At 40.9% G+C, this 10,574-nt stretch overlaps 2 protein-coding genes across 2 annotated transcripts; both read right to left on the reverse strand.

Moving 5' to 3' along the window:
• Positions 1 to 4,728: 4,728 nt before the first annotated feature.
• Positions 4,729 to 5,401, reverse strand: LOC123082095 (non-specific lipid-transfer protein 1-like). The gene has a single exon (XM_044504511.1). The coding sequence runs from the start codon at positions 5,342 to 5,344 to the stop codon at positions 4,982 to 4,984; it is 363 nt and encodes a 120-aa protein (XP_044360446.1). The 5' UTR covers positions 5,345 to 5,401; the 3' UTR covers positions 4,729 to 4,981.
• Positions 5,402 to 8,055: 2,654 nt separating this feature from the next.
• On the reverse strand, positions 8,056 to 8,966 carry LOC123086463 (non-specific lipid-transfer protein 4). Its single transcript, XM_044508228.1, has 2 exons — positions 8,506 to 8,966; positions 8,056 to 8,362 (listed from the first exon to the last, which is right to left on the reverse strand). The coding sequence occupies exons 1-2, from the start codon at positions 8,868 to 8,870 to the stop codon at positions 8,353 to 8,355; spliced, it is 375 nt and encodes a 124-aa protein (XP_044364163.1). The 5' UTR covers positions 8,871 to 8,966; the 3' UTR covers positions 8,056 to 8,352.
• Positions 8,967 to 10,574: the final 1,608 nt, after the last annotated feature.

Raw genomic sequence — 10,574 nt, forward strand, 5'->3', positions numbered from 1 at the left:
AATGGTCAACATTTCTTGTATACATAGTTTAAACATTTTTCAAATACAATATTAACACTTTTTCAACTACTTGTTCACTATTTTCTCGAATATTTGTTTAACATTTGTTAAATGCTTGTTCAAAAAAAGTTCAAATACTTGTTCAACATTTTTGTATACATGATCACATTTTCTCAAAAATATTGATTCAGGATTTGAAAAAATATTGAACAAGTATTTGGTAAATGTTAATCAAGCATTTGAAAAATGTTAAATGTGTATAGAAAAATGTTGACCATGTACTAAGAAAGGATGCAAAATTTTGTACATGTATAAAAAATTTACCAAACAACCAGTCAAAAATAAATGTGATAAAACACTTCAAAAAATGTTGAATAAATATTGGAAAAAAGTTAAATGTGTATAGAAAAATGTTGACCATCTATGAAAAAATGTTAAGATGGTATTCAAGAAATATTAATCAAGCATTTCAAAATGTAAATAATGTATACAAAAAATGTTGACCATGTAGTAAAAACTGCTGATCTTGTATTTGAAAAATGTTAATCAAATTTTCGAAAAAATGTTTAAAATTGTGTATTGGAAAAAGGTTTGACCCCGGATTCCGAAACAATCTTAAGATTGTATTTGAAAAATAAAATGTACTAAAAATGTACTTGTTGTATACAAAAATGAGAATGAGAAAAGTAAAGAAAGAAAAATGTCTATGAAATCTGAAGAAAAATGTTCCTTTTCCCTTCTTTTTGAGGCAAATGTACTGTGTGTGGTTTTCTTTCTGTTTTTTTTTGTTCTATTTATCCAATTTTTCTACGACTTGTTTCTTTCTGTCCTTATCATTTTTTCAAATAGCACAATCTTTTTCCAAATTTGATTGAATTTTTTCGGTTTTTGAACATTTTTTAAATTGATAAAAAAACCTATTCTTCCAAATTTTGTGATTTTTTTTCAAAATCTGATGAACTCTTTTCACAATTGATGAACTTTTTTAAAATTGAATGACTTTTTTTCAAAATTGATAATTTTTTTAAATCCAACTAACCTTTTTTCCAATCGTGATTGTTTTTCATTGTCCCTGAACATTTTTGAATTTACGAACTTTTTTATTTTCATTTTTTCAATTGTAAATGGGCTACCGATCAACCAAAACCGGTCAAATGCGATCATAGTGATCAAGCTTCAAACAAACGAAACCGCTCGATCGAGCACTCGCCTTCCTCTTTGGACCGGCGCACAAGCGGGGGCGCGTGAGCGCTAGTGAACTAATCAGGCGCTGAACAGGAGTTTCCATATATTCCTGGAGGCTGCTGAGTGCGGCTGTGTGCCTCTCACAGCAAGCCCTACCATGTATTGTGCCGGCAAAGTAGCCACGGCTCATCTACTGATGTCATCTTACTTTTTTCGTTTTGCTTTTTTGTTCATTTTTTATTCACATTTTTTTTTCGTTTTTTGCTACATTTTTCACTTTTTTATATTCAGAAAATACATAAATATATATACTACAAAAAACAATTTACATCAAAGTTTAAGAAATGTTAGTTTCGCATTTAAAAATATTAAAAGTGTATAATTGTTTATACATACACGTAAAATGTACAATGTGAATAAAAAATAGAAAAATATTAATCATGTGTACCGAAAATGATTTTCCATTCAAACAATGTTTATTTACTTCAAAATTTTATGTTACATTAAAATAAATGTTCGAATGTTTCAAAAAATGTGTTCGAAAGATTAAAAAAAATCATTTCCACAATGTAAAAAGAAATTTGCTTAGTTCAGTAAAAAACATCATTGAATTTTTTCAATTGTATTCAAAATATGTTGGGCATGGATTTTGAAAAATTGTAAAAATGTAATTAATAATTGTGGAACATATGTCTATATTTATATGAAAAATGTAAAACGTGTATGAAAAAAGTAGACATCAAAACATATATTAAAAAATAATTTAAAAATATCTGAGAAATGCTAAATGTGAATAAAAAATGTTTCTAATGTATTCAAAAAATGTAGCCATGTGCTGAAAATAGCAAAAAGAAAAAGAAAACCCAACAAAAAAGAAACAAAAGAAAAACAGAAAAAATAAAAAAAATGGAGAGAAAACCCGAAGAAAACAAAGAAAGAAAGAAAAGGGGGTGAAAACTGAAGCATTTGAAATGTGTGTGTGTGTGTGTGTGTGTGTGTGTGTGTGTGTGTGTTCACGCGCTCGCGTGTGTATATTAGTTTCAAAATACACTCTATATAGAACATTTGAAGTATGTTAATCTAGAATTTGAAAAGTGTTAAATGTTAATCAAGCATTTGATATTTTTTGGTCCTGTATCAAAAAAATTAATCATATATATTTAGAAAAAATTCAACATGGGTAAAAATGTTCCGGATATATAAAGCCGATCACAATATGTATAAAAAAAGTCATTAAAAAAATTGAAAAAATATCAATCATCTATTTAAAAAAGTTAAATGTGTACAAAAAAGTGTTTCTGATGTATAATTTTTTAGAACGTGTATTAAATATTTTGAGCAGAAATACATAAAATTTTAAAAATTGATTGTGTGGAGGTATTTTTATCATATACTTCAAAAATACTAAACATGTATTAAAAATGTACCTGATATACACTAAGAATGTACAATGTGTATGAAAATAGTAGTCATCAAATATAAATCTTTCTACAACATTAATCATGTATTTAAAAAATAAAAGTAGAAAACATATTCTTGATGTACACATAAAATGTAAAAATATGTATGGTAAAGGTAGACATGTGTTGAAGAAAAATGGGAAAAAACAGTGACAACCAAAAAAAAGGGGGGGGAAACAAACAAAAGAAACACTCAGCGATGACGAAAAATGAAGAACCCAAACAAAACCATGAAATGCATGAGAAAACAAAGAAAACAAAAAACAAAACAAAACCGATGAAAAATAAGAAAAGAAATAAACAAAGAGAAATGAAGAAAATAGGAAAGAAATTAAAAAAACAAGAAAACAAAAAATCTGTGAAAACTGAGAAAGAAAAAAGGGTGAAAAACTGAAGTCACAATGAAAAACCCGAAGAAAACCGTTGGAAAAACAAAAAGAACCGAAGATAAACAGAAGAAAACAAAATGTGGGTGTACCCACAACGAGCAAACCTGTAGCGAGTGGCAGCAGCGCCTATATACACGCACCTTCAGCGAGAGGAGCTCCCACGCTCGACGCGAGAGCAACTATGGTCTCACTGTAAGCGAGACATAGCTCTCACGCTGGTTCTGAAGCAAACGCTGGAAGCAGCGTGTTTTGATCGATCTCCTAAATGTGATTACTGAGAGCATAAAAAGTAATGTTGTAAGCTGCTCCCTCTATAAACATATATAAGATGTTCTAGGTCACTACTTAATGACCATTGCTTTAAATAGTGATCTAAAACATCTTACTTTATTTATGGAGGGAGTATTTTCTAAATCTCATGTTTGATTATGAATCGTCCTAGTCTCCTAGATCCTGTAATGCGGTTGTCCGTACGCTTGCAGCATCTGGGTGCCAGTTGAATAATAAAGCAAGTAGGTTTTGTGCCGGCCAAGCGATGGAGGTAAGAGCATCTACACATGCCTCAAACGTCCGGGCAAACGATTACTGGTCGGTCAAAAAATTACGACCCAGACAAACGCCTTAAATCGGCCTCAAGCATTTGGGCTGATCGACACCTCTTATATCCAATCCAAATCCGAGGTGGATATGAGAAGACCCTGGTGCGACCAGGTGTGTCCGGCACGTCGGACTGACATGCAGGTCCTTTAGAAAAACACTCCAAAACCCTTCAGCATGAAGCACGTCTTTCACGACAGACCGATGGCGCCGCGTGTCGGCGCTCCAACGCACCATGCAAGGCCCCTAGCCCGGCCATTTAAGGCGGACACCGACACTGAAACTCTACCCATCACATTTCCTCCCCTCCGCCGCCACCACCTTCCAAACGTCGTTCACCTCCGCATTTCACTTGCCGGACGCTTGCCGTCTGCCACCACATTCAAGTAGCCACGTGACCACGTTGACAGGTTAGGAGCTACCCTTATCTAACGCCGAAGCGTCGGCTGCAGCTCCTTGAGCAGATCCGGGAAAGACACGAAGCCCAGATCGCCGCAGGGGTACCTCTAGACGCGTTGGTTACGGAGGAAGAGTCGGAGGAGGATGAGGAGCAGGAGGTGGAGCAAGAGGAGGATGAGGAGGACGCGGTGGACACGGATCTGCAGGCGGAGCAGCACACAATTCTCGATTCCCTCCAGTCGGAGGCGGAGGCCAACCACCGTATCCTCCAGCTGGAGTAGGAAGGGGACGTCGTCGAGATGCTTGCCTATATATATGGAGGAAGAGGAAGAGGAGCCCTCCTATGGGCCCATCTACCCGGCGCACGTCACGAAGATCATGGACCTCTTCGACGACGAAGCGTAGTTTAGCTAGTGTGATTTGTGTAGTACGTACGTAAGGATGACTTTCTTTTTTGCATGCTTTGTATAGATCTAAAGAATGAAGTATGAGGTATTCGGATGCATAGGAAAAAGTATAACGTATAACCGGTTACTGCCCGCGGACGCGCCGTTTGACGCGTTGAATTTGGTGTGCCCTAGCTGAGTAGATGCTCTAATGTGCTTGTCCTTAGCGGAGAACGATTCAGCCTGTGCCAGTACCTAATGCAAGAGTTTGCACTCCACAAGAGATAAAAGTTAACAACTCTGACGCATATATCCACCGACACTGGTACTCTTGCACAAACGGAAATAAACATCGATTCAGTCGTGGCCGTCGAGAGCTGGCTCGACGTACATGCATGCACACCACGCGCAGGGCCTGACCACACACGTTCGTACAACCCATCATGCATGGAGACCCAAGCTTTTATTCGATCTAGACACGTATATTTATAGAGGTGTAACCTTAACTCATCAGCGTCGACCGATCGAGCTAAACGCCGGCCACGGATGATCTGCATTCTCCAGATCAGCTGACCCTGGAGCAGTCGACAGAGGCGCCGACGGCATAGGGGACGCTGACGCCGCACTTGGACGGGATGCTGGCGATGTTGCCGGCCTTGAACCCGCTCATGCGGCCGACGGCCATCTTGAGGCAGTTGCACACGGCGCGCCTGTCAACAGTGGTCTGGGTGGCAGCGGCGAGTCTCTTGACGCCGCTGCAGCATACTGCGGACGGGCCAGCGCCGCCACGCGCGTAGGTGAGGCAGGGTCCCAATGCAGAGTTCACCTGGCCGCAGCTGATGGCGGCGTCGGCGGTGTGCGCCGCCGCGAGGAGCATCGCCGCAACCACAGCGACCACCATGATGTGCGCAGCTGCTGCGGGAGCCATATTTGTTCTCTTACGAGCTTACAGTAGTGTAACGGAAGCAGCGGTGGTAGCGATCAAATGGCTTAAATAGGCCAGGTTTCCCAGGAAGAAGAGATAGGGAAACACACTGAAGCATACCTGGTGTCAAGTAAATCGCCGGTGGCAGGATGATTAATTCGACGAGGCTGCAGAGGTTGTTGGACGTTGGGGGCAGATGGATCTACGTACCATTCTATTCGTGATGGAGTGATTACTGAACGGCACCCTAGCTAACACGAGGACCCTAGTTGAGTGGATTAATGATTCTTTGAATTAGGCAAGTGCTAACTTTTGGTGGGGATGAGCACACCATTACACCACCTGCTATAAAGCTTGATTCCTTTGATTTGTACGAAGAACACAGAAATAACAAAAATTACACCCATATTAGTAGATTATCTAACGACGACTATAAGCACTAAAGCGAATCGAAGGCGCGCCACTGTCATCAACCCTCTCTCTTCAGAGTCGGGCCAAACTTATTGTAGTAGACAGAAGTCATCGTGTCAAGACTTTACAGGAGCAGCACACCAGAACAAGAACCGTCGCAGATGAAGAGAAGTATAGATCGAAAGGATCCAGTATGTATGCATGCGAACAAAGACTGGATCCAAACAGATCTATCGAAGACCAGCACCAACTGAATACCATGATATCCGCCAGAGACACACCTCCACACGCCCTCCGACGATTCTAGACACATCACCAAAACAGGAAACAGGCGAGGAGGGCCTTATTTCATCTTCGGGGATCTGCCACTTTGTCTTCCTAGTCATGACACAAACCCTAAACGAACTCACAAAAACACTATTGTGGATCACTTGTTAAGGATGGAAGGGATACCCCATTATTCCAAGAATTTTATTTGCAGATTGTTGATAGAAAAGGTGAAGACAGCCTTGTTGCGGATCATTTGTCAAGGATGGAAGGGATTCCCCATTACTCTGTTTCGATAAATGATTCCTTTTTAGGGGAGAGTCTTGTGATAGTTAAAAAGAGGGTACCTTGGTTTGCAGATTATGCTAACTTTCTAGTAGGAAAGTATTTTTCGCTAGATATGAATTATAATCAAAGTAAGAAATTCTTTAGTGACCTAAAGTATTGTTTTTGAGACGATCCATTCCTATACAGACATGGTCCAGACAGAATGACATGGCGATGTGTCGTTGAACACTGAGACTGGTGCAACCATATAGGCTTGTCATAGTAGTCCATATGCAGGGCACCACGCTGGTGATCGCACAACAATGATGGCACTTCTCGGTCTAGCTTTTATTAGCCAACATTATTCGAAGATGCGCACATGTATGTTAAAAAGTTGTGATGCTTTCCAGCGTACATGTAACATAGATAGAAGGCAAGAAATGTCTATGCATTATAGCTTGGTTTGTGAACCTTTTGGTGTATGGGGTTGGACTAACTTTGTCCATTTCCTGCTTCTGATGGGTATACACATATTCTTGTAGTTGTAGGCTATACTATCAAGTGGGTGGAAGCAATCCCAACTCAACATGTTGAGACAACTACATCTATTAAGATGATCAAAGATATCATCTTCCCTAGGTTTGGAGTTCCCAAATTTTGAGATGATCAATGATATCTATTAAGATGTTGGAAGAGATGATTGCTTTGAGGTTAGCGGTGAAGAGGCAATCCTTCTAGGAGATGATGGAGCTACACCAAGCTATGGTGTATGAGTAAATGATGGCGCAACAAAATGAATTTACTTCCACGTCAACAAGACCTTGACTTAACTTTGAGACTTACTATATATATGCATCACATTTACTTCGAAAACTTGCTTCTATGTGTGCCCGCTAGAACTTCATTAGAGAAGAGAAAAGAAAAAGAAAGCGGGTTGTAGATTAACAGCCATCTATAGCATAGGTTCCAAGAAACATTGTGAGAATGTAAGATGCCCCATATATTAATAAAATAGTATTTCATAATAACTAGTTATTATGCATGTTGTCAATTAGATTGACTATATGTGACGTGACAACTACATGTAACAACACTACTAAGAGGGTGCTTGAATTTAAGGGACTTATTTTAGTACTAATCATGCTCTTAGAGCCAAAGTGCTCATTTTCACTGCCATGGCGGCATTTATGAGCCACATGACTCATTTTTTTGATTCCATGGCTGCATTTATGAGCCCAATGGTTCATTTCTGTGACATGAGCCAAATGGCCCATTTTTGTGTATTAATCCGTTTTGGAAACTTACTCGGCATTATGAATTTCATTTAATATGTTTGCATTGCGGATGTCTTTGATCGATGTACACATTGCCGTCAACACTTGTAATGCATTTGATAGGTTTTTTCGTTCCTTTTGGACCTGTCTTCTCTCTACACTTATCATGTGCTAGTTCTCATTGAAGTTTTGTGCAAACTTGTCTATATATGCACTAGTGTGAGCTTGTGTCTGAACTTTTCTATATATGCACTTGTGTTTGATGTAAATTGTCTTAAATATTGATTCCAAATGTAAATTGTCTTAAATATTTAGATTTTAGATTGGAAACTTAATAGTATGCAAGGTATCGTCTCAACGGAAATACTTTTAAAATATGTTAATGACCAAAATAATATAATAAGGATTTCGTTAATGTCTCAAGCGTTACCCTTTCTTGAACGAAGTAGGAGAACAACTTGGCTGCGTGCAAACCGCGATTCAGACATACTGACATTATTAAAGGACCCTGTATTTCGCTTGTTCATCATCTATATATAGATGTAAGCATGCATTACAGAATTCCAACAAAGGACACGAGGTCCCCTCAGGAGTACAAGATCACAGCTCTCGTGGCAACAACATCGGCCACAACGTATGATCGAAGCAGCAGCAGTAAAACTAATTTATTAGGGAAACAGTAGAACTAGTAAAGCAGTAAATCAAACGGGGTGGAGCCATGCAGCAAGGACGGCTGGCTTCCACGATTTATTTCGCTCTCACCATGCATCTGAAATGGTTCCGGTCTCACGCTTAACGCACCCTGCATACATCAAATGAAAGTTAAAACAAAACAATCATTTGTTAATTCGTTAACTCATGTGTCCATCAGTCCATGCATGTAATCATATAGATCTATGAAAAGTCCTAAAGCTGTAGCATTAGGGCAACTGGGTAAGTAATTACTTGGAGCAATCGGTTCCTTGGCTGATGGCGTAGGGGATGTTGACGCCGCACTTGCCGGGGATGCCGGCGACGAGGTTGGGCTTGATGCCGCCCATGCCGCTCGCCTGCTGCTTGAGACAGGTGCAGGTGGTCTTGCGGTCGGCGGGGGTGGCAGCGGCCGCGTTAAGGCCACGCACGCCGCTGCAGCAGCCGCCGCCAGGCACACTCACCCTGCCCATGGCGTAACTGATGCACGGGGCCAGGTAGCTCACCACCTGGCCGCAGTTCGCAACCGCACCCTCGGCCGGCGCCGGTGCCGCAGACAGCACGAGCGCCGCCACCAGCAGGGCCAAGGCCGCCGCGGCGTGGGCACGGCGAGCTGCCATGGCAGAAACTAGCTAGTGTGCTTGCTCTGTGGGCTTAGTTGGTGTGTGAGTGAAGGCCGAGGGACTGTGAGTGAGTGGGTGAGGATTTGGGGACTGGCTAGGAGGGTTTTTATAGTGGTTTTGGGCCGGGTGGTCGACTGGTAAGAAAACAGTTATTACTACGCGGAGTACGGCGGTGAGGTAGCTGGTGGTAGTTGGGACATATCTCTTCACTTACTAGGGATGGATTCATTCATGGCGCCTGCAGATGGCAGAAGAGCCGTGTCGACGTCTAACATACGTATCTCTTCACTTATCTCTGCAGTTCAGGAGGGCAAGGATGGAAGCCCGCACTCCACTGTCTGCATACGCGACGAAGCCTGCACTTCACCATGCACATAGGTCACGAGCTTTTGCCCGATTTTTGTTTCAAAAAGATCAAGAACAATTATAAAGGTTCACTGGAAATGTAACCTATTAGGACTTCTCGAGCAGGTGTAAGATATGTGTTGATAAAATTTATTTTTTTCGCAAATACGCAAAGCTTGCGAATCCTACAGCTCCTCCTGGTAGCATGGATCAGCTAGGCGCTGGAGGTAGTGCCTCCATCAAACACGCACGAATTGCGATGCTTTCAAATTGACCAGGGAACGAGAAGAATGAGCGAGGAAACGCCTTTCTTGTAGGCTGCCAGGACTGAATCGTACGTAGTGTGCCACCGATCCAGAAAGATATTTTGTGGCGAGGGAACCCGAGCATGGTGAAGACACCAAGCGAAAGTGTCGTGCTAGATTTGTCTCGAGAACGGGCAGCCCACCAGCAAGTGCTCCATGGATTCTGGTGCCTGGTCACGGAGCAGGCTGGACAGGACGTGTGATGAGGAAGGTTGTGTCTAGCCAGGTGAGGGGCCGTCCAACACCGGTTTTGCAGCACGAGCCAAGCAAAAAATTTGATCCACAAAAGCGCCCATGATTTCCAAGTGAGCTACCAGTGGGGAGCGTTGATGAAGCTGAAGAGGCCCAAATAGCATGACTTCACCGAATAGATGCCGATGTCGGTCCATCACCGGCGCAAGGAGTCAGGCACGCTGATGATATGACATGAAATAAATAAGAAGATAGGGTAAAATTGCATATAGATTACTACTAGTAATCAACAACCTTTGCACTAGCTCCAAGACAAAATATACTAGAACAATCACATTTATTCTCACTTCCTACTGAGAGCATGCTTGGATACGTTTTAGTCCCATGACTAAAAATAGTGTGACTAAAACTTGCTAGTCTCACCCATGCTTGGATCCAAATACTAAAGAGACTAAACTCTAGTTATTGAGCATTTATTATCCTCCAAACCCTCCAATCCAGAACTAAGGAGAGGAATTAAATGAGGAGAGAGAGAGCTAATACATATTTTAGTAGGTTTCCCATGACTAAAAGATTTTAGCCTCAAGACTAGTCCTAGCCTCTCTTTAGTCAGGGGTGCTTGGAACTTTAGCCTCTAAAAGAGACTATTTTTAGTCAGACTAAAAATAGTCCCTTGTATCCAAGCACCCTCTGAACAATTTAGATAGTACAAAATATTGAAGTAATTGTACGATTATTCATTGATTGATTGATGACATAAACATTTAACAAAGCTATATTTAACTTGTTGAAAATGCCTTCAAAATAGCGAATGCTTGTTCGGTGGAGTGGGTGGCTGTTATTTATGTACAACTACTAG

This window comes from Triticum aestivum, chromosome 4A (genome assembly GCF_018294505.1).
Source record: "Triticum aestivum cultivar Chinese Spring chromosome 4A, IWGSC CS RefSeq v2.1, whole genome shotgun sequence".
NCBI classification, from domain to species: Eukaryota; Viridiplantae; Streptophyta; class Magnoliopsida; order Poales; family Poaceae; genus Triticum; species Triticum aestivum.